Source organism: Erinaceus europaeus, chromosome 16 (assembly GCF_950295315.1).
Source record: "Erinaceus europaeus chromosome 16, mEriEur2.1, whole genome shotgun sequence".
NCBI classification, from domain to species: Eukaryota; Metazoa; Chordata; class Mammalia; order Eulipotyphla; family Erinaceidae; genus Erinaceus; species Erinaceus europaeus.
This window is the reverse complement of record NC_080177.1, coordinates 18,083,725-18,106,598: the sequence shown is the minus strand read 5'-3', so window position 1 is coordinate 18,106,598 and position 22,874 is coordinate 18,083,725. Positions and strand designations below refer to the sequence as shown.

Here is a 22,874-nt window from a genome sequence, read left to right as displayed (position 1 = left end):
AAGAAAAGAGAAATAGACATCTATAGCACTGTTTCACAAATGTGAAGCTTCCTTCCTGCAGGTGGGGACCTGGGGCTTGAACCTGGGTCCTTGCAAATATTGTAATGTGTGCTCAGCCATGTGCACCGCCACCTGGCCCCTAATAAAATGTCTTTTCTTTAACTCAGTGACACAACTGTGTACTTTTTGAATTTCCACCTCTTGTGTGGTGGTGGTCTAAAAATTCTATTGTAGACAAAATGGTCCAATTGGAGGATTCTCTGTTTTGTTTCTCTTTAGTGATTACGGGCCTCAGGTGCCTATTATTCAGTGCCTGGAAAACCATTATTTCATGCATATTGTTGGATATTTTAACTGTTAAAGCAGTGTTCTCCTTACTCTACCACAGATAAAAGTAGAGTTGAGTACATGTATTTTTAAAATTGTAAAAGAAGACAAAAGAGTTTTTCTTTGTAGTTGCACCTGCACTAGTCTTGGCTCTTCATTGCTTGGTAAAAATTTGATTTTTCCATCTGCTGTCACTTCCCTTTAGCCTGGAAAAAGAAAAAGGCCTTTCTGATAGGTCACACATAGGTTCTACTACCAATAAATTTTCTCAGATTTATTTATCTAAAATTTTTATTCATTTTGCTTTTATTTATTTTTTAGGGGTTTATCTTGTGTGTGTGTATGTGTGTGTGTGTATGTGTGTGTGTGTATGTGTGTGTGTGTATGTGTGTGTGTGTATGTGTGTGTGTATGTGTGTGTGTGTATGTGTGTGTGTGTGTATGTGTGTGTGTGTATATGTGTGTGTGTATGTGTGTGTATGTGTGTGTGTGTATGTGTGTGTGTGTATGTGTGTGTGTGTGTGTGTGTGTGTGTGTGTGTGTGTGTGTGTGTGTGTGTAAGGGAAAGAGAAAATAAAGAGAACCAGAACTTCATTCTGGCACATGGGATTGAACTTGGGATGGCCTATTTGACAGTTCAGTGTTTTATCCACTTATCCACCTTCTGGACCACTCGTTTTTGAGGCATATTTTTGATAGATGTAGGATTCTTTCTATTATTCTTTGCCTTTCAGCAAGATACAGTTCAAGTGTATTTGATCTGTATTATTTTTGAAAATTTGTTTATTTACTTATAAAAGTGAACTAGAGCATTTCTCTGACATTCATGTTGCCAAGTACTGAACTCACAACCTTATTCATGCAAGTCCTGAGCTCCATACGAATGTCCCTCCTCCCAGCCAGGCTTGTATTATTTCTGATGAGAAGTCAGACTGTTCTTTATCATCTTCCACTCTGCCCAGAGTCAGAAACTTCCTGGTAAAATGTAAGTATTTTAGACTGTTGGTAATGTGTGATCTCTGTCATATATATATATATTTCCTTAAAAATTCAAAAGCTGGGATTCCCAGCACAGAACTTGCCCCTGTCAGTGACAATCAGGTGCCCTTCAGGTAGCTGAACATTAAACCTTTGGGGGAAATCCAACTAGTGGAACTTTTTTTGGAGCTGCAGGAGGCCCATCTGTAGCTCTTTCTCAAAAAGCCTCTCTCTACAATGGCTCCCTTGTTATGTAAAACATCTACCCCATGCCTGCCTGGGGTCATTGCTGGAATTACTGTAGTCAAAGTAGTCTATAACCTCACAAATGACCTCAGTCAATGCCCCATCATTTTTCTGTAGAAATACCAGTTAGAGTGGAGGTAAAACAAGAACAAAAAAACAAAAACAAAAACAAAAACATACAAAACCCCCCCACAAAGTTTAGAGAATATTACAAAGGAGAAAGGGAGATAGAAAGAGTAGAGAGAGCAAGACACTAAGACTCTACATCATCCATGGAATTCTACTAGGGCTAGAACCTGGGGACTCATGTCTAGTATGGTTCTAGATATATCAGATGAGCTATCTCTCAGCTCTGGAAAAAAATATTTTAGATCATTAATTGCACTGAGTACATCTTTTAATTACTGCTTCTCTTAAAATTTTTATTCTTTTCTTCCTTGTTGAAAACCTAGATATTAAACCAATTTTTATCTTTCAAAAAGTACTTCAGGGGGCTGGGCAGTAGCACACTGGGATAAGCGCACATGACTCTTAAGGACCAGTGTAAGGATCCAGGTTTGAGCCCCCACCCCCCACCCTACTCCCCACCTGCAAAGGAGGGGTCGCTTCTCTTCCCTTCTCTGTCATCCCTCCTCTCTAGATTTCTCTGTCCTGTCCAGCAATAATGGCATCAATAACAACAAGAAATTAGAAAAAAATGGCCACCAGGAGCAGTGGATTCGGAATGCAGGCACTGAGCCCCAGAGATAACCCTGGAGGCAAAAGAAAAAACGTACTTCAGAAAAGGTTATTCTGCTCATGTGGATATATTGCCTTATGCTTTCCACCATTAAACTGAAGGAGTGCATGTTAGAGTTGGTTGGGAATGAGGGTTGAAAAAGGCATCATTTTTGCCTTCCTTTGACGACTTCTTCTTCTAGCGTTTGCCCTTCTTCCGTAGCCAGTCAACAGCGTCAGGTTGAGCCTGATGTAAAGTTTCGAGACCTCCTTTGAATCTGGAGAGGTGGCAGTCGTTGACTATGTGGGTCATAGTCTGTCTGTAGCCTCAGGGGCAGTTCGGGTCGTCTCTGGCTCCCCAGCGATGGAACATAGCGGCGCACCGGCCATGGCCTGTTCGATAGCGATTGAGGAGGGCCCAATCATAACGTGCTAGGTCAGAGCCGGGTTGACGCTTGCAGGGGTCTGTGATGGGGTGTTTGTTCTTTACCTCAGCTGTCTGCCAACTCTGTTTCCAAGAGTCTGGAACAGAGAAGTTCAGTGTTCCTTTGACTTAGATCATTGCAATAGAGATTAATCATTGTTCCATCACTGGAAAGGAGGTGAATCTGAAAAACACCAGAGGAAGTCAGGCACTGTTTCTCTTATCTGAGAGAGAAGAGGAAAAAAGAAAGGGCACTAGGAAGTAGTAATAGATGTAGGCCTGACTTAGAAAAGAAGTGTGTGTGTGCGTGCGTGTGCATGTGCGTGTGCGTGTGCGTGTGCGTGTGCTTGTGTGTGTGTGTGTGTGTGGTGGGGGGGGAAGGAGGTGGTCACACACCTGGTTGAGTGCATATATTACAATGCTCAAAGACTGGGGCCCCTGGTCCCCACCTACAGGGGGAAGCTTTGTGAGTGTTGCAGGTGCCTCTCCCTGTCTCTCCCCCCTACCCACTTAATTTCTGGCTGTTCTATCCAATTCATAAATAGAGATAATAAAAAAAATAAAGAAAAGAAGTGAAGATGGGACCATAGGAAAAAAAGTGGGCAAAAAGATAGACAGATAGATAAGATAGTTATAGATAGATAGTTATAGATAGTGATAGATATAAAGTCAGCCCATATCTGTAACCTTGGGAGAACTATTGCAGTTTCCAGTGGAGGGAATGGGGACACAGAACTCTGGTGGTAGGAATGAATTATTATTATTAATAATAATAAAGATAATAATATTATAAAGATAATAAAGATAATGATCTTTATTACAATTTTTAAATCGCTAATAAAAGAAAATAGAGACTAATCACTGTGTATAAAGTAAATATAATTTTTTTAAAAAAAGGAAAATCCTAGCTAATAATCCAGTCACCTAAAAGACTGCATACTAGACAGCAAAACTTTTAAAATGTGGAACTTTTTTTTTTTTACTCATGAGCTCATATTCTTACTTTTAAAATCCTGTAAATTATTTCATCTGCAGCGATTTCTACTTATATGACCTCAGTTAATTAACAAGAGTATGTGGCAAGACATACTAAACATTTTTTGTATTGTTCCCTATGAAACAGTCTATTGTAAGAATTGCTGCAGGCTGTCATTTTTGTCTGCCATCCAGGATTTGCTGGCCCAAGTGCTGTGTACTTCGAGCTGGTCACCAGGGGGAGGGAAAACTGGCAACTGAGCCAGACAGTTTTGTTATCGCTTTAGAATTAAAAGCATATGAAACAAATACAGATTAGTTAGGCTGTTGTTTATATAAATATAAGCTTAAATAACAAAACAATGAAGTTCAAATACAACTTAAAATAGAGTTTAATGCTGTAATCACAGGTCAAAAGCATGATTATTCATGGGAAGAACCATATTAAAAGCCATATTCCAAAATATGAATTATACAAAAAAAACAGATTATGTTACTTGGAAAAACTTAAGGATTTCTGACTTTTACTTTGAGGAATCATAGACTGTTATTTTGTGAGAAGGGAGATGAAGTACAGTATTATCATCATGATTGCTATTTTATATACAAGACTTTTGAAAACATCCTTGTAGCATTACCCTTTCAATCTGAGCAGCACTGAAAATGTTGCCTCTGTTAATAGGTACACGCACATTCTAATCTTGTACTCCTGTAAAACTACCTACTTAATTTAATTTTACAATAGAAATTTTTATGATTTTCATCTTTTTCTGATCAAAGTTCCAATGGATCATATTTTTTTTTCCTCTAGAAAGCATTTCAAACACTGCTCACCTTCTGCAGTTAGTGTTGGCTTGGTCATCTGACAAATATTTCCAGCAGCCTTTGGGTCTAACATATCTTATATAACATCATCTGCATCAGTATTCTTATAGCAGCCATTTTATAAGCAGATAGGAATATTTAAATAATCATTATCAGATAATCAAATCTAGCATACTCTTAAGGGTAAATTAATTTAAGAAAGAAACATTACTATTACTATCACCATGATTGTACAACCAGTTTTACAATTTTTACAACTTTCAGTTACTAAATAGGATTTTTGAGTATATTTTTCAAATCTTTATTTAATGCAGTCTCTTAAAATAAACATAAATGCGCAAGTCCAGCTTGATCAGTTTTTCAGTAGTTTTCCAGCCCTTCTTGGTTACTTAATAAAAAATAAAAAATAAAAAAACAGAAAGAAGAGAAAAGAAAAAAGAAAGAAAACAGTCCACTTAAGAAATCTCCCTGCTGGAACTGGTTTCTTATATACCATATCTGATTAGGTTATTGCCATAGGAAGAAAGTGGGCGGTTTTTTGTTCCTTCTTTGTCTTTTTCCCTCTTACAGGAACTCCCTTTTGATTTAAGGCAACAAACATTTCTCCTCCATTATATGTCCATTTAGCTGACGCATAGGTGTTGTAATGGTTTTCCAGAATTAATTCTTTGAAGTTGCAGTCTTCATTGCATTCTTTCTGTTAAGAACAAACATACACAATATTAGCCATATGATTTTCAGAGCGGATTGATCCAGCAAAGAATAAGTGGTACTGTTCAGTAGAATTAAAACATTGTTCAAGGTAAGCAGCTTTTTTAAATTTGGAAAGTATTATAAACCAATCAGTATTTTTTTTTTAAATCAGTATTTTTTTTTTTAAATGAAGGTCATCCGGGAGGTGGCACAGTGATAAAGCTTTGAACTCTCAAGCATAAGGTCCTGAGTTCGATCCCCAGCAGCACATGTGCTAGAGTGATGTCTGGTTCTTTCTCTCTCTTCCTATCTTTCTCATTAATAAATAAATAAAATACTTAAAAAAAAAGTAAATTAAACGAAAGTCCATATGGCATACTAAATGGGCCTAATACAAATTTATTAGGTAAATCTAGCAAATTGCAAAAAGAAAAAAAAATCTTACAAAATAATGTGCACTTATTTGGGAAATATAGTTGCAAATATGTAGACTTTAGACAATTAGCCACTACTTTTCCTTCCTGACTAGCAGCTCTTCTTATCCCTGTCACACTTTCCCTAACCACTGGACACTGATATATAACCTTTGTCTCCCTCGGTTGAAGGGCACATTTCACAACCTTTCTATTCTTACTGCTACCTTGCCTACAGTAGTGATGGAAAATAAAAATTTATACTAAATTCATCGAACCATTCATTCACTTACTCTTAAATATTTACATGATTAGCCTGTGTCAGGCATTGTGCTGGGAATACAATGGAAAGTCGATTACACTCTACCATAGTAGAAAAAACCGTTAGAATTTCCACACCGTGCTCAAATAGGAGCAGTGAGGAATGCGTATTACAGTGTATACCCCAAGATTAGGAGTTGGGTGTTGATCAACCAACTTTTTCCTTTTCCAAAGAATTTTGTCAGCAATATGCACATTGGATGACATCTAACAAAAAAGAGCTTTAGTGTTGATAGATGGAAATTTTAGATTTTAGGTGTCTAAAATACATATGGATTTATAGAACTGAAAGCATCTTGAAAGGGCAGTTAACCCAACTGATTTTACAGATGCTGAAACCAAAGTTCAGAGAATTTCACAATTTTCCAAGGTCACCTGGGACATACTTTTTCCTCAATGCCTGAATATAGAGCACTTTCCCACAATCATTGAGTCATATAGAGATTCGTCCATTTTGTTTTAGAAATTCATGATGTTTTTGACAAAAATAAGTTTGAAAACTTAAGCTGAAGCTATCAGTTTTGAATACCTTTGCATACAGTTTTCCATCTTTGTTCATTGCAAGGTAGTATTCGCTTTCCACCCCTTTGATTGCCACAATTCCAACTGCCACTGTCCTGATTTCCATGATATCTGCAAGGAATTACAGAAATAGGACTTATTCACTCACTTGTGTAGATTATCCAAGAATGACTATGTGCTCTCATTTCTGTTTCCACTGAAAGTTAAGGTTATTAATGTGACTATTTACTTAACTTATGACCCTCCCTCCCCCGTAAAACACACATAGACAATAAATTAATCCTTTATAAAGAGGGCCAGTGTGAACTGTTGGTATTGCACTTATAGTAAGCAATATCTATGTTTGAAGCAAGTTATATATTAGAATTTACCTCTTATAATAATGTGCTGTTATAATAATAGGTACTGCTTGTTGAACTCATATCAAACGTTAAGCTTTTTTTCCCCGGAACTTTTTTGTATTAATGCATTTATGTATCTCCAGAGATTATGAGGCAAATATTCTTATTATTCTCAGTTTCAAGAAAGTCAGGTACAGAGAAGTTTAATAATTTTCGCAAATTCTCACAATTAATTACAGTACAGAGAAGTTTAATAATTTTCTCAAATTCTCACAGCTAATTAATTACGGAAGTGACATTTTATTCAGTTTGGCTCGTAATTACCATCTAAAGCTGTTAAAAGTATGTCAAAAGTTAATAACTTAGTCTCTGCTTAAATTTTATCTAAAAAATTATAAGAGCATTTCTTGACTATGCCTAAATTGAATAATATTTTGATAGCAATCTCCAACATGTGAAGAAAACAGACTGGAAAAAAGTTGCTCCAAAGTAGGTGAAATATAATACACAGTAGTGCTAAATGAATTTTAACTCACATGAGAAGAAATATAGTAAATAAAAATATGCATAGCATAATGGCTTTGCAAAGAGACTCTCATGCCTAAGGCTCCAAAATCCCAGGTCCAGTCCCCTGCACCATCAGCCAAAGCTGAACAGTGTTCTGGTAAAAATAATAACAATAATAATAAAATTAAAATATGCACACTAGAGGAAAAGATAGGCAGATGTAAGATAGAATTTCTTAAGAGTGTGTTTGTAGGGAAGAACATAAAAACACATAATTGGATAACATAAAGACACATACTGCTAATTTATAAGGTTACTCAAACCTCAAGTTAACATAGGAAAACAGTTCCTAGAGATGATCAAGACCTGAAAAATAAATGTAGACTACTTGAGAGACTATTTAGTAGTATTACTAGTTAGGGTTTCTTAGTTGCAAGTGATCAGCCCCATATACTGTGACCTTTCATTAAACACACACGCACAATATGTATTCCATGGATGGATCAAAATACTAACATAACCACTGGGGTAGCATAATAATAGAGTTAAAAAAATAAGAGAGGTCAGTTCAGACAATAGAATATGAAAAACTGAAACATTATGTCAAACAAAATGGTCACTTAGCTTTCTTTGTCAGCAATTTTGTCAACAATTAAATGGCATAAGTTCCTTATTCAGGAGATTACATCAACTTGGAAATGTGACCAAATTGACACCCATATTAACTACTTTGTGGATCGGTCATTCATTATGTATTATGGTATACCCTTTGGACATGTTTAAGTCTTCATGACATTTGTACTGAGAAGTGACGAATTTTGGTATACACTTCTATCGCTTTTTCAGAAGTCCTCCAACATCTATTTCTACCGTTAAGGTGTTCTGATATATTGCAGACTTAGTGGCAATATTTTGTTCTTCTTGCCAATAGCATTTATAAATTTAAAGTTTTATAACTCTCCTGCTGCAATACATTGATAAAATTTATTGGACTAACATTGGTTTACAATATTACGAGATTTAGAATTAGACATCTAGGGGGCTGAGTGGTGGTGCACCCAGTTAAGTGCACATAGTACCAAGTGCAAGTACCTGACAAGGATCCAGGTTCGAACCCCCAGCTCCCACCTGCAGGACCAGTTCTGCATGTGGCTCTCCTGTTGGTCTCTATCTCCTTCTTTGGCTTTATCTATCTCTTATCCTCTATCAAAAAGAAAGAAAAACCTATGTCCTTTGAAAAAGTCAGACCTCCCACTTTTTGCACCCCATAAAGATCTTTGTTCCATACTCCCAGAGGGATAAAGAATAGGGAACTTTCCCACGGAAAGGAGGGGATATGGACCGCTGATGGTGAGAACTGTATGGAATTGTGCCCCTCTTAAGCCGCAATCTTGTCAATCATTATTAAATCACTAATAAAAAAGGAAGAATTAAAGAGCAGGAAAGAGAGAGAGAGAGAAGCAAGCAGTGGACTCCTTCCAGCATTGAGCCTCAGCAATAACCCTGGTGGCAAATAAATACATAAATTGGAACTATGTAAATCTTTCCTCTTCCATTAATGTTAACAATTGATGTTCACTTTGTCGTGATTATTCATATTAAGTTAAAAAATAATTGTTTTCAAAATTCTTCAGTTTTAACTTCTAGTACAAGAAGTAGCAATAGCTGTTGCTCAAGTGAAAAGAAGCCTGTTGGTGTCTGTGATTTCTTTATAAAGTATAAAGTGGCACTAAAGGGTGGGGTGGCGGTGCACCTGGTTGAGCACACACCTTAACCATGTGCAATGACCGTGGTCTAGAACCCTAGGACGGCATGTCTGTCTCTCTCTCTCTCTCTCTCTCCCCCTCTCTCCCATCTCTCTTTCTCTGTCTCTATCCAATAAAAATAAATTAAAAATATTTTGAAAACCAAAATGGTATTAAGACTAGAAAGTATGAAAACAGCTTTTCTAAATTAATTCTATTTACCATGGTCAAGTTAGTTACAACTTGACTGTATTTTGTGTCTTATACTCTTATATTTGTGGATTGGAACTCTGGCTATTTTACATAACTATATGCATGGGTTTATAATTAGAAACTCTCTGACACATGTAGACAGAAATGCTCAGTGTGATCCAAGATGTCTGGAGAATTTCTTAATGATATTTTAAAATATCAAGTTGCAAATTATAATTAAGTTAAGTAAGTAAATAGCAAACTATGTAAAACATTTGCATTTGATCAAGTTGGTTACAGTTTAATGTTAGTGTGGCTTTAATTAAAGAGCAAGGCCAAGATATGTATTTACACACTACTGTGATTTTTTTCTTTTTTCTTTTTTTTTTTGTAAACTGACAGAATAACACAGGTAGCAAAGAATTTTTCTAAGTAAGTGCTATGTTTTTGGCATATTACAATTCTGTGTCTCGGGTGGCAGAGGGTGAGGGGACAAAATAGCTCACTTAGATAGTGTGCTGCTTTGCCATGTGCATGACCCACATATAAGCTCACCCCCACCCCCCCTGCCAAGTTCTTTGCCCGCTCTGACAACCTCTCCCCCCCACCCCTGCCCCTGCCTTTCTGCTTCTTTGTTTCTATCTTGCTTTATCTGGAAAAAAAAAATAAATATCATCACTGACCAGTGAGTGAGGCCCCAATAATGACAAAAAAAAAGTTCCTATATCTCAATGTTAGATTTTTATTTCCTCTGTATGCTATTATTAAATATGTGTGCTATTCTAAGTTCAAAAGAACAACCTTCAAAGAGCAGCAGACTCTTGATTCTATTTTCTTCTGCCTCTGCTGGACATCTTTAATCTCTTCATTCATTGTTTTTTAATTACATAAATTCACTTTTCCAATTTTTCTCTCAGCCTGAACTGTTTTAAGCTCTTTAGAGGCTCAGCTACTGAAATTTCCTGAGACAGTCCTACACTGATCAGACATTGAAAAAACTGGCTATTTCTTGTCTTTTGGATGATAGCTCTTCTCATGGATTTGGGATGGTATCTCATTGTGATTTTACTTTGCATTTCCCTAGTAAGAGATAATGAACATATCTTATATGTGGGCTGGTCATCTGTGTATCTTCTTTGGAGAAGTCTCTGTTCAGGTCCTCTGACCATTTTTCAGTCTGGTTGTTTGTTTTGTTTTGCTGAGTTTTAGGAGTTATATGCGGTTAATCTTTTGTTGGATGTATGACATGCTAATATCTTCTCCCACTCGGAAGAGTATCTTTTCACTTTCATGGTAGTTACTTCCGTCATGCAGAAGTTTTGTAGTTTGATGTCATCCTATCTGTTTAGTTTTGTTTTTATTCCGTTACTTGTAGAGTTAATCCCCAAACACATCTTTAAGGCTGATGTCAAGGAATATATAACTTAATGTTATTTCTTATATTTGATGGTTTTAGGTCATTATACACACCTGACCCTGTCATAATGTAGTTATTCTTATGTATGTGACTTTACCTCTGAGCTCTAAATTATATGTCACTGGTATCTATGCCTATTTTATTTAGTACCACCCTATTTTGATTGCTACCACCTCATAACATTGAAGTCAAGGAGCATGATACACTTATTTTTGTTCTTTAATTCTAAGAATTATTTTTTTTTCAAGATCTTTTCTTGTCACCTCTATTTCTTCTTTTATTAGTAATTTAATAATGATTGACAAGATTGTGGGATAAGAGGGGTACAGTTCCATACAATTCCCACCACCAGAGTTCCATATCCCATCCCCTCCATTGGAAGGTTCCCTATTTTGTATCCCTCTGGGAGTATAAATCAAAGATTTTTTTTTTTTGCCTTCAGGGTTACTGCTGGGGCTCAGTGCCTGCACCATGAATCCACTGGAGGCTTTTTTTCCCCTTTTGTTGCCCTGGCTGTTTTATCATTGTGGTTATTATTATTGTTGTTGATGTCATTGTTGTTGGATAGGACAGAGAGAAATTGAGAGAGGAGATCAAGACAGAGAGGGGAGAGAAAGATAGATACCTACAGACCTGCTTCACCACTTGTGAAGTGACCCCTCTGCAGGTGGGGAGTTGGGGGCTCGAACCGAGATCCTATGCCGGTCCTTGCACTTTGTGACATCTGCACTTAACCTGCTGCACTACTGCCTGACCCCCAAAGATCTTTATGAGGTGCAGAAGGTAGGAGGTCTGGCTTCTGTAATTATTTCTCCTCTGAACATGGACATTGGCAGGTTGGTCCATACCCTCAGCCTGTTTCTATCTTTCCCTAGTGGGGTAGGGCTCTGGGGAGATGGGGTTCCAGGACACATTGGTGAGGTCATCTGCCCAGGGAAGTCAAGTTGGCGTCATAGTAGCATCTGCAACTTAATGGCTGAATTTTTTCAAGATCTTTCATAGTTCTAGTTTCATGAGTTTTTTTGTTTTTCTTCAAACTTATGACAGCACCATGTCACACACACAGGTAATGTTGCCTACAAACTTCTAAGCAATTATCATTCACTGTTTCTCCCTTTCCACCCAACTCTTCTTCCAAAGAAATGGAATATTTAGCTAACTACAAAAAATAAGCTTTAGATGCCTCAGTCTCATTTGTAGCTTAGTGTGGATATATGGCATAATCTAGCTGATGTGAATATAGCAGCTGCCTTAAGTGCCGTGTCCTGTGGCGGCTGTCAGAAATATTCTAGGAGAAGTAGTCAGCAGAACCCTTTACGCCCACTTTTTCTTGATTAATTTTCAGCTTTCTGGTACACAGAGTCTACCCTAGGTTATGAGAACAAAGTGTTTGGGAAGCAGTGAACTAAATAGAATCTGGAACATCCCAAATGTTTTTATGAAACCTCCAAATGTTTGCTGATGAAAAGAAAATAAATTATTTTGTTTAAGTCAAATCTAACCTTAATTAATGCACCTTAGTTTCATTTCCCTGTCAGGGTCATGCTTCATAAAATTCAGAAGTTCATTTTATTCACTTATTCTAAGCCAGCAGTCACAATGCAAGTTCTATTTAAAACTCTTGTAACAGTCAAGTGTTTGACTTTTTCTTTTTAAACTTCTGATGTCATGAGGTTAAACTATAAGAGGATATGAAAACAACACCTGTGATCTCATGTCTTTCATTTCTTATTCTGAACGTCAGTAACGCTACAGGTCCCAAGGTTCTTCTGGAACTGTCACGCGGTCTCATGTGTTAGTAGTTAGTTTACTGGCTTTCTTTTATATCTTGATTTGAACATTGGAAATAGCTCAGCCTCTCCACTTATACATAGTAAACTGTGTCAAATCTATGGTCGAGGGCTTCCTTTGCTAGGGAATAAACTCATTTTAGCTAGTGGCTGTTATGGGATACTATTGCCAGTCTTTTTGAAAGATCATATTGGTCGTTCTTTCTTGGAATGTTCTCATTGTGGATTCATGAAGAAAAATACTGACATTTAACTGTGTTTAACACTCTGTGTGTATATTTTCTCTCTACCCATACCAGTTTGTTGCATTGGCCTTATTTTAAAATGATACTTTGGGTTCCCTAGCCTTTGTAAAATCTTCCTTCTTAATTCCCTTCCATAATTGGTTTTTCACCCTTTCAAAATTACAGATTTTTGCTAATAAGCTGTAGCAAAGATTATCTCAAGAGTTTAAACTTTCATACCTAACCAAAGAAGATAGTTTATATTACTTATTATTGTCAATCATGTCAGATACAAAAGAATAAAACATGACAAGTACACCTCAAATCTAAATAGTTCCACTTAGTAAGTGCCCTTACTACCTGAAATTTGTTCTAGAAAGCTATTGAGTTCAAACCTAAATGCTTTCATCAAATAGGATGGAGTGCAGATAGTCAACATATGCTTGATAGCAACAACATTTAATAATTTTTAACTCATATACATATTCTTCTTGTTATGTCTGTTTCTTCAGCTTCTTGGCTGAATGGATGTTGAAGTTAAGGCATAAACATAAGCAGTTGGTAAAACCAAGGATTATTTTTCATACATATCTAATTTTTAGAATGAGTGCATGAGGAAAGTTGTTTTTACTGGATTGGAGATGATAGGACATTCAAGTGTTTGTGACTGTTTTGAGCCTTTACTAGTTTTCAGTTTTTTACACCTAATTTTGACTTAAATGAATCGCCTATGACCTAAATCCGCAGTAAAATTACAGCTGTGCTAGATATGTACGAGTAGCAGAAATGTTTATAGTTTTCATAGTGCCAAAATTTTCAGAAGATAGATGACTTTTAAAAATATGTTGAGGGGGTCTGGGGGTATTGCACTCAATAGACTAACATGTTATCATATGCAAGGAGCAAGGTTTGAGTCCCCAGCCAGCCACCACATAGGGGTGTCTTCAGGGTAGAAGCTTCACGAATGGTGGAGCAGTGCTCCCCCCCCCCCCGCCTCTTATTTTATCTTATTATTTTATCTCTCACTGAAAGGAAAACAAATCGGCATGGAGAGCAGTAGATTCATTTAGATACCAAGCCCCAGTGAAAAGTAAATATGTGATGATAATAGGGTCAGAGAGGCGGCTCACCAGGTTGGGCACACACTTTAAAAAGCATGAGGACCAGGGTTCGAGCCCTGAGCATCACACAGGATCACCATGCTGAATGGTGAAGTACTGTTGTGTCTCTCCTTCTTTCTCTTTTTCTCTCCCTGTCTATTTTCTATCTGAAATTAAAAGGATAAAAATGTTTCTGGGGAGCAGTAGAATCACGTGAATAGGTGCAAGACTCTGTTAAGAGTGAAAAGAAAAATGAAGACAAACTAGCAGTTGGGAGAAGACAATTCTGCGTATGTGTCCCACAATGGGTTGTTATCCACCATATGTAAAGAGATGATACAACTCCACAGCAGCCCCCCCCCCCAACAACATTAAAGAGACAACTCAGTAAAGATACATGGGTAAAAGATCAGGATAGGCACTTTGCCAGTGAAGAGGTACAGATGGCACACAGACAAATGACAAACTGTTCAACATCACATATTATTATGAAAAAAAAAAAGAAACCCACAATAAAATGTTACCATGAAGAAGTGAAAATGAACTATGTTAAAAGGATTAGAAGCAAGTATTAGAAGCATGTAAAGAAAAATGAACCTTCTCCTCTCTGGAAGTATGAATCAAATTTATTTTTTGACCACTGTAACTTTTTAAAAACATGCTTTTTTTATTTTTGATATAATGCTGATTAAAAAGCTGTAAGATTAGGGGGTCGGGCGGTGGCGCAGTGGGTTAAGCGCATGTGGCGCAAAGCGCAGGGACTGGCGTAAGGATCCCGGTTCGAGCCCCCGGCTCCCCACCTGCAGGGGAGTCGCTTCACAGGCGGTGAAGCAGGTCTGCAGGTGTCTATCTTTCTCTCCTCTTCTCTGTCTTCCCCTCCTCTCTCCATGTCTCTCTGTCCTATCTAACAACGAATTGCGTCAACAAGGGCAATAATAATAACCACAACGAAGCTACAACAAGGGCAACAAAAGGGAAAAAAAAAAAGCTGTAAGATGCACGGATCCTGGTCAAAGCCCCGGCTCCCCATCTGCAGGGGGGTCGCTTCATAGGCAGTGAAGCAGTTCTGCAGGTGTCTTTCTTTCCCACTGTCTTCCTCCCTCTCAATTTCTCTTTGTCTTATCAAAATAATAATAATAAGATAAACACATTTAAAAAAAAAAAGATTTTGAGAGGTACAGACGTGTCACTGTATATGTGTATAAGACAGCTTAATGGTATTCAAAAGAATTTAATTGACTTGGAAAAGAAGAGAAGATGGGATCATAGGGAAAAAATGGGCAAATATATACAAATATAGACAAATAGTTGTAGAAATAACAGTTAAGCCATATCTGCAACCTTAAGAGAACTGCTGTAGCTTCCAATAGAGGGAATCAGGATACAGAACTCTGGTGATGGGAACGGTGTGGATTTGTACCCCTGTTACCTTGTAATTTTGTAAATCAATATTAAGTCACTAATAATTTTTTAAGTTACAGTGAAACAGTTAGACAGACACTAACTAGACAGAAATAAATTTGTCCTACTAAGTAGGCAGTGACTGCTTAACATGGACCAAAATTCTCTTTTTTCAGACTAGTGCTGAACTTTAGGTCCAGAGGTAGACACAGTGTGTATTTTTTGACGTTGCTATCTGAAGGGAATGATTCAGTGTTTGCATTGGGAAAGAAGCTCTTTATTACCTCTCACTTGGAAGGTGGTAACACAAAGAACTCTGTGTGGACAGTGTCTTTTTAAAAATTATTTATTTATTTATGAGAAAGATAGGAGGAGAGAAAAAACCACCCATCACTCTGGTACATGTGCTGCTGGGGATCAAACTCGGGACCTCATGCTTGAGAGTCCAGTGCCTTAGCCACTGCGCCACCTCCCAGACCACTGGATAGTGACTTTTCATCAAGTTCTCTACTTTGACTCTAAATCCTAGAATCCACAGTTGGGTTACATCAAGTTGATAATGCTAATCTTCTCTTTGGATTATTTTACCCTGAAAAAAAAAATGTGTCTTTAACATAAATAACAGATCTGAAAAGGAACATTCACATGCACTAAAGGGAATTAGAAAACTAATCAAATCAAAACCAGCAAGAAACACGAGCAGATAAATCATCACTAAAACCCCAAAATTTCAGTTCCCTTTAAATCATTATATAACTCAAAATAGTCCCACATGGCTACATAATTGCTGGTGGCAAATAGAACTGAAATATCCTGCAACAAGAGAATCGATCCCATAGCATCCATCATCACTGTGGGTTGAGGGGGATAAATCAGTTATAGTTTATTCCAGTCTTATACTTATTCTTTAATGTTATCAAAACCATTTGCCAGGCTATGTACAATGAATCTTATCATTCACCATTTAAATCATTCAGATTTAAATGTATTGAAGAACAATTGCATTACAACATAAATTTCAGGTGTGTACATCACTAAAAATCTACATGTGTACCACATGTTACCATTCAGGAATTCATTAATAAAATAAATTTAACATTATCCCATCTTTAGAAAGTTTACCAACATGTGGTACAGTGATGGCAATATTTCCTTTTGAAAGAACTTAAATTGCAAAAGCTTATTTCAGCAAGCGTAGAACTATGCCAGAATCAGAAGCAAAATGTACAAAAATAGGATGTTTCCTGCTGCATATTAAGAATAATACATATGTAAGAAAAATTGTCCAAGTCATTGATTGTCAGAGAAATGCAAATAAAGACAACAAGGAGATACCACTTCACTCCTGTGAGAATGTCAGACATCAGAAAGGATAGTAACAACAAATGCTGGAGAGGTTGTGGCGACAAAGGAACCCTTCTGCACTGCTGGTAGGAATGTCAGTTGGTCCAGCCCCTGTGGAGAACAGTCTGGAGAACTCTCAGAAGGCTAACATAGACCTACCCTATGACCCTGAAATTCCTCTCCTGGGAGTATATTCTAAGAAACCAAATACACCCATCCAAAGAGATCTGTGTATGCATTTGTCCATAGCAGCACAATTTGTAATAGCCAAAACCTGGAAGCAACCCAGGTGCCTAACAATAGATGAGTGTCTGAGGAAGTTATGGTCTATATACACAATGGAATACTACTCAGCTACTAATATTGATGAATTCACCTTCTTCACCTTCACCTCATCTTGGATGAAACTTGAAGGAATCATGTTAGATGAGCCAGAAAGAACAGGATGAATATGGTATGATCTCACTCATGGACAGAAATTGTGAAAGAAAGACAGAAAGGGGGAAAACACAAAGTAGCACTCGGGTTTGGTGTATTGCCCTAAAGTAAAAGACAGTGGGCTGGGGGTAAGGGAGGCTTTCAAGTCCTGGTGAATGATGATGGAGGAGGACCTAGGGAGTAAGAATGTGTTGCAGAAAACCAAGACGAGGGGCTGGGTGGTGGTGCGCCTGGTTGAGTGCACATGTTACAATGCCCAAGGACCCAGGTTCAAGTCCCCAGACACCACCTGCAGGGGGAAAGCTTCACAAGTGGTGAAGCAGTGCTACAGGTGTCTCTGTCTCTCTTCCTCTCTATCCCCCCCCCCCCGGTCCCTCTTGATTTCTGGCTGTCGCTATCCAATAAATAAATCAAAATAATACAGATAAAATAAAAATATGAGATGAGAAATTTTACATATGTGCTATCAACTTTTTTCACTTATTACAAACCATTAACCCCCTCAATAAAAATATTTTTAAAAAGAATGCTATGGTTCCCCCGCACCACCATAAACCAGACCTGAGCAGTGCTTTGATTAAAAAAAATATATGGGAAAAATTTTGAGCTCTATTATACAGCTCAATTCCTATATCAATCTACTAACCTTCTTGTCATTTTTAAACTCTGTAGGACAGAAAATAGTTTGTTTTTTCCTCTGGGCGAGGGAAAGCATTCTCTTTGAATTAGAAAGACTCTGTTTATCTCTTCATCTCTGTAGGTTCTAAACATTTGGAAAGAATTGTCCATGTGACATAATTATAACTGATAACTAGGACTTTATTATTTTGTTCTTGATATGACTCCAAAAATTACCAGAATATCTGCACAAACAGTAAGCCCAGAATATGTAAGAAAAAGCTCAAATTTGTATGTGAAATGGAAATATCTTTTGCCTTCAAGAACAGCTCTTGTTTCCCAGTTTTCCCCAGAGCCTAACATATCTTTAAGAAGAAACTAAACTAGACATAAGACTCAAGTCTGAAATACAGTATAGCAATCAGAGAGAACACATAGGCCTACTATCCTGTAAGTATCTTCTTTGAGCGCACAATTGGACTGGGCAAGAAGGAAATTAATGCAAAAGATGACAAAAACTAAAACTGGAACAGGGAAATGGACATTAAAGGAAGACATCAGTGGAAAATTTGATGTTAGACTTTGTCAAATTCCTAGAGACATGAGTTTAAAAGATAAACCACAATCACTTTGGCCTCTGTTTTAACTATTACTATGTCCTGTGAGGCTTAGCACTGGTAGGTACGTGATGTCATCTTCCCTCATTCCCCCTTCCCCTCTTTTGCATTTAATATTTTGCCACTAGGCAATACAATAATTTGAAATGCTTTGACTTCAGATCATGCTGGAATGTAGTGGAAATTAGAAAACGTATTTTAAAGACAAATTCTTACTAGGTTGGCAAGATAGCTCTCTGGGATAGTGCACTTGTTCTGCCATGGGTATAACCCAGGTTCAAGCCAGACCCCCACCCCACTGAAGGGAACTTTCAGTGCTATGGTGTCTTTCTCTCTGACTATCTCTCTTTCTCTCTATCTGAAAAAGTTGGCCTGGAGTGGTGAAGTGATGACCACAAATAAAATAAGGTAAAATAAAATAAAATGAAATATATACTTGCAGGCTTTCTAAAAAAAAAAAAAACATTATTTTCTAATACAGAGTAGTTATATTTTGCACAGAATGAAAGTGAAAGTAAACATAGAAAGAAATTGACAAAAACTGATTTTATAGGTACTTAAAGTATTAAAAAGGAATTTCAGACACCTTGAACTTTTGCCAGGACCTATCTTATTTGCTCCTTTTCTATATTTTTAAATATTTCTGTGTTTTTTAATATTTACATAATACACACATTCATGCATAATAATATATAACACTTTTCTGCTAGCCTGCCATCATATTAAACTCTTCATTAGTTGTAAGTCAACCATGATTATTGTTTCTTAACTAGACCCTGCCTCAAGTTACTCTGAATTAAGTTGTTATGCATTGATAGAGGGCATGTTATAAAGATTTATTCTTCTAATCCAAAACTTTCTGTGATGCACTTTGTTGATAAGCAGAACTAAATAAAATCCTCTTTCCTTAGAATCCAAAGTTCCAAGGATCCCGGTTCGAACCCCGGCTCCCCACCTGCAGGGGAGTCGCTTCACAGGCGGTGAAGCAGGTCTGCAGGTGTCTATCTTTCTCTCCCCCTCTCTGTCTTCCCCATCTCTCTCCGTTTCTCTCTGTCCAATCCAACAATGACGACAACAACAATAATAACTACAACAATAAAACAACAAGGGCAACAAAAGGGAATAAATAAATAAAATAAAATATTAAAAAAAAAAAAAAGAATCCAAAGTTCCCCTAAATCTGACTCCAGCCAGCATTTACAATTTCTTTGATCATTCCTCCACAATTTAAATGAACCTTTGGGCCCAGGCACACTGATTTATGAACTGCCTTCTCCCATTCAAAATGCCATACTTTTCCAGTTTCTAAACACCAGTTCCCATAGTTATGCAGAATCTCTACTTCCCAAACATGACTTCAAATCAGCTACATGGAATCAAGTGATAAGCTCAAAAGTCCAAATGACTAACTGTTGTTTTACTTCAATTTTCATATTAAATAAGAAGCGCATAATCCCATGGGGAAATCATATGATAGTTCATCTCAGATTAGATTTAGTGATGTAATGAGGACAACTCACAACATTAAGAGAACTCCAGGCATCTCTAGATTTTTTTTTTAGCAAGTTATAGGTTTTTACTTTTATACTAAACCTATTTATATTTTTGTATGCCACACTTTTATGCATAATAACTTCCACATGCTTTCTGTTTGCAGTGTACTATAGCACATCTACTTATCTGTGCATACTAGTTCTAGTATTTCACAAACTGAATAATGCATATTGTTATGATTTTATATATAATGCATGTTGTTATGATTTTATATACGTTGAATGTACTCTTATCATAATGTGCACCTTCAAAAGCCTTTATTAGGGAGCCAGGTGATGGCTCAGCGGGTTAAGCACACATGGCGCGAAGCGCAAGGGCTGGCGTAAGGATCCCGGTTTGAGCCCCTCGGCCCTCCACCTGCAGGGGTGTCACTTCACAGGTGGTGAAGTAGGTCTGCAGGTGTCTGTCTTTCTATCTCCCTTTCTCTGTCTTCCCCTCCTCTCTCGATTTCTCTCTGTCCTATCCAACAACAGCGACAGCAATAACAACAATAGTAATAACAACAACGATAAACAAGGGCAACAAAATATAAAAAATGGAAAAGTCCCCACCTGCAGGAGGAAAAATGTCAGCCCAGGAACAATGGGATCATGTATGTGTGAGGACCTGGTGTACAAATTTAAAAAAAAAAAAAAAGCATGTTTCTTGCAGCCAGGGAGGTGCATACATGCATAGGATCCCAAATTCCTACATACATGCATAAGGTCCCAAATTCCATTCTACTATTGGTATGCCGCATGTGCTCACTCACTCATTACAAATAGAAACATAGATCTGTAAAAAGAAACATTATTATTGGAATAATTTTGAATCATGGCTACATGTTTATTTCCTCAGAGAGTTTTGCTAAGTAGGAAGTATAAGTTCCCCCTGAAATTTTACTGATGCCACTTTGCCTTTCCTCCTCAGCTGTTCTCCAAGCATCATGAGTACTTTGTAGCAATGTACCAGTGAGATAAAACATCAGGCAAAAGGAACTCCAGGAGAAAGGCATTGAAGCACACAGGGCTGTGGCATTTTGGGAAACAGTTGGCTTTGACTGAAGCATCTGTAAAGTGGACAGCTAAGAGAGGAAAGAAAATACAGTCAAGGTCCAGATCTTAAGAATTCTGAAATGGCTTATTGAGTTTGGAGGTTTGTCTTGTAGGGAAAGCTTTCAAAAGATACCTTCATTCATAGTGTGGGAGATGAATTGACAAGAGAGGGACCCATCAAAGGGATAGCACTGATTCAGAGACTCCTGGTGAAGTCTTACTCCAGGGTCAGGGTGGGTGGGGTTGAGACTGGAAGTGAGTGTTCTTGTTTTCTCTAATAAATTAGATTGGAATTTTATTCTTTTATTGGGTAAATACTGATCATTTACAAGACCATTGTCACATGAGTATATTTTCCCTGTCACATGCTTATCACTCCCATCACCATCTTAAGCCTCTTCTACCATCATGCATTAGGACCCCCATGCACTCTCAATTCACTTCCACCCACTTATCCCTATCCTAGGCTTTTGAATGCTTTAAAGGATTCTTGGAATAGTGCAGATGGAGAGATAGGCTGGGAGTATGGATTGACCTGTCAACATCCATGTTCAGCAGGGAAGCAATTACAGAAGCCAGACCTTCCACCTTCTGCATCCCACAATGGCCTTGGGTCCATACTCCCAGAGGGATAAAGAATAGGAAAGCTATCAGGGGAGGGGATGGGATACAGAGTTCTGATGGTGGGAATTGTGTGGAGTTGTACCCCTCTTATCCTATGGTTTTGTCAATGTTTCCTTTTTATAAATAAAAAATAAAAAAATTAAAAAGGATTCTTGGGGCCAGGCAGTGGTGCACTGCGTTAAATGCACATAGTATGAAGCACAAGGACTTATGCAAGGCTCTTTCTTGGTTTGAGCCCCTGGCTCTTTTTTTTTATTATTTATTTATTAAATGGAAACATTGACAAGGCCATAGGATAAGAGGGGTACATTTTCTCACATTGCCCATATCCAACCCCTTCCCTTTATAGCTTCCCTATTCTTTATCCCTCTGGGAATATGGATACAGGATCATTGTGGGGTGCAGAAGGTAGAGGCCCCTGGTTCTCCACCTACAGGAGGAAAGCTTCACAAGTGGTGAAGCAGGTCTTCAGCTGTTTTTTTCTCTCCTCCTTTATCTTCCCCTCCCCTCTCACTTTCTTTCTGTCCTATCCAACCGAAAAAAAAAAAAAAAAAGGATTTTTAAAATGTTGAGTGGTGAGACAAGCCAGAAAGAGACCAATACCAAGTGATCTTACTTATAGGTGGAGCTTAAAAACAAAGAGCAGAACGAGAAACACAAGGTGAGATTTGAACTGGATGTGGTGTATTGCATCAAAGCAAAGAATTCTGGGGAAGAAGAAGAAGGGAAAGAATGAAGGGACATTGGGGTCCTGTTGTATCTCCTAGACACCAACCAAAGGCAGGTGAGAGGCCGTGGCTGTGTGTTAAAGGCTCTACCGTAAACCATTAAGCCCCAACAATAACAAGATGTTGAGACTTTCATTATTGAAACTTTCAGAATTGTATAATGCCACTATCTACCGTTGCATGGTATCACTATGCCAAAATTGGATGTGTTCAGGCCTAAGATAGGACCTAGAAAAGAAAAGGTTGTTATTTAGTTTGGGTTAAACTCACATAGGCTATTTATTGACCATTAATTTTCCAAAACAGTCATTCCCTTTACACATCCTGAAGCCTTTACCTCTCATAAGATACTTTCACATTCTGATATCTCACTTGATTCTCTTTCAGAGTTGTAACTAGATTTTAAGCAAAGACAAGTTGATGAGGAGGGGGAAGGGCTAGCAGGGTGTGGTCTCAAAGAATGATTGGCAGGATCTGTAGGGGAAGGTAAATTAGCTTCCCTTCTGGGAGAGGGTCCTTGGGAGATGCCCGTTCTTCCTTCCCTATGCTTTCTGGATTAGTCCACTGACATTGGGCCATGCACAAGGAATCAGAATACACAAAGTTAAAATAGATTGAAGAGAGAGTTGTAAGCTATATTTGCCCATGGCAGAAAAGAACTGTGGGACTGGATTAAAGATACTTCTGAACAAACGCCAGCTATCTGGTCAGTGTGAGGAAAGAAATGATTACAGAACAGTCCATATTAAGAAACCTCATC

The 22,874-nt window shown here is 37.7% G+C and overlaps 2 protein-coding genes across 5 annotated transcripts in view; one reads left to right on the top strand and one right to left on the bottom strand.

The window, feature by feature from the left end:
• The window catches only part of FAM227B (family with sequence similarity 227 member B), a 182,315-nt gene that overhangs the window by 34,289 nt on the left and 125,152 nt on the right, over positions 1-22,874 (top strand). The window lies entirely within an intron of this gene.
• The window catches only part of FGF7 (fibroblast growth factor 7), a 69,646-nt gene continuing 50,812 nt past the window's right edge, over positions 4,041-22,874 (bottom strand). Inside the window, exons 3-4 of the mRNA XM_007517332.3 lie at positions 6,448-6,551; positions 4,041-5,188 (exon numbers count right to left, since the gene is read on the bottom strand). Of these exons, the coding sequence (XP_007517394.1) occupies positions 4,994-5,188; positions 6,448-6,551 (299 nt within the window). The 3' untranslated portion in view covers positions 4,041-4,993. The remainder of the gene's footprint in view (positions 5,189-6,447; positions 6,552-22,874) is intronic.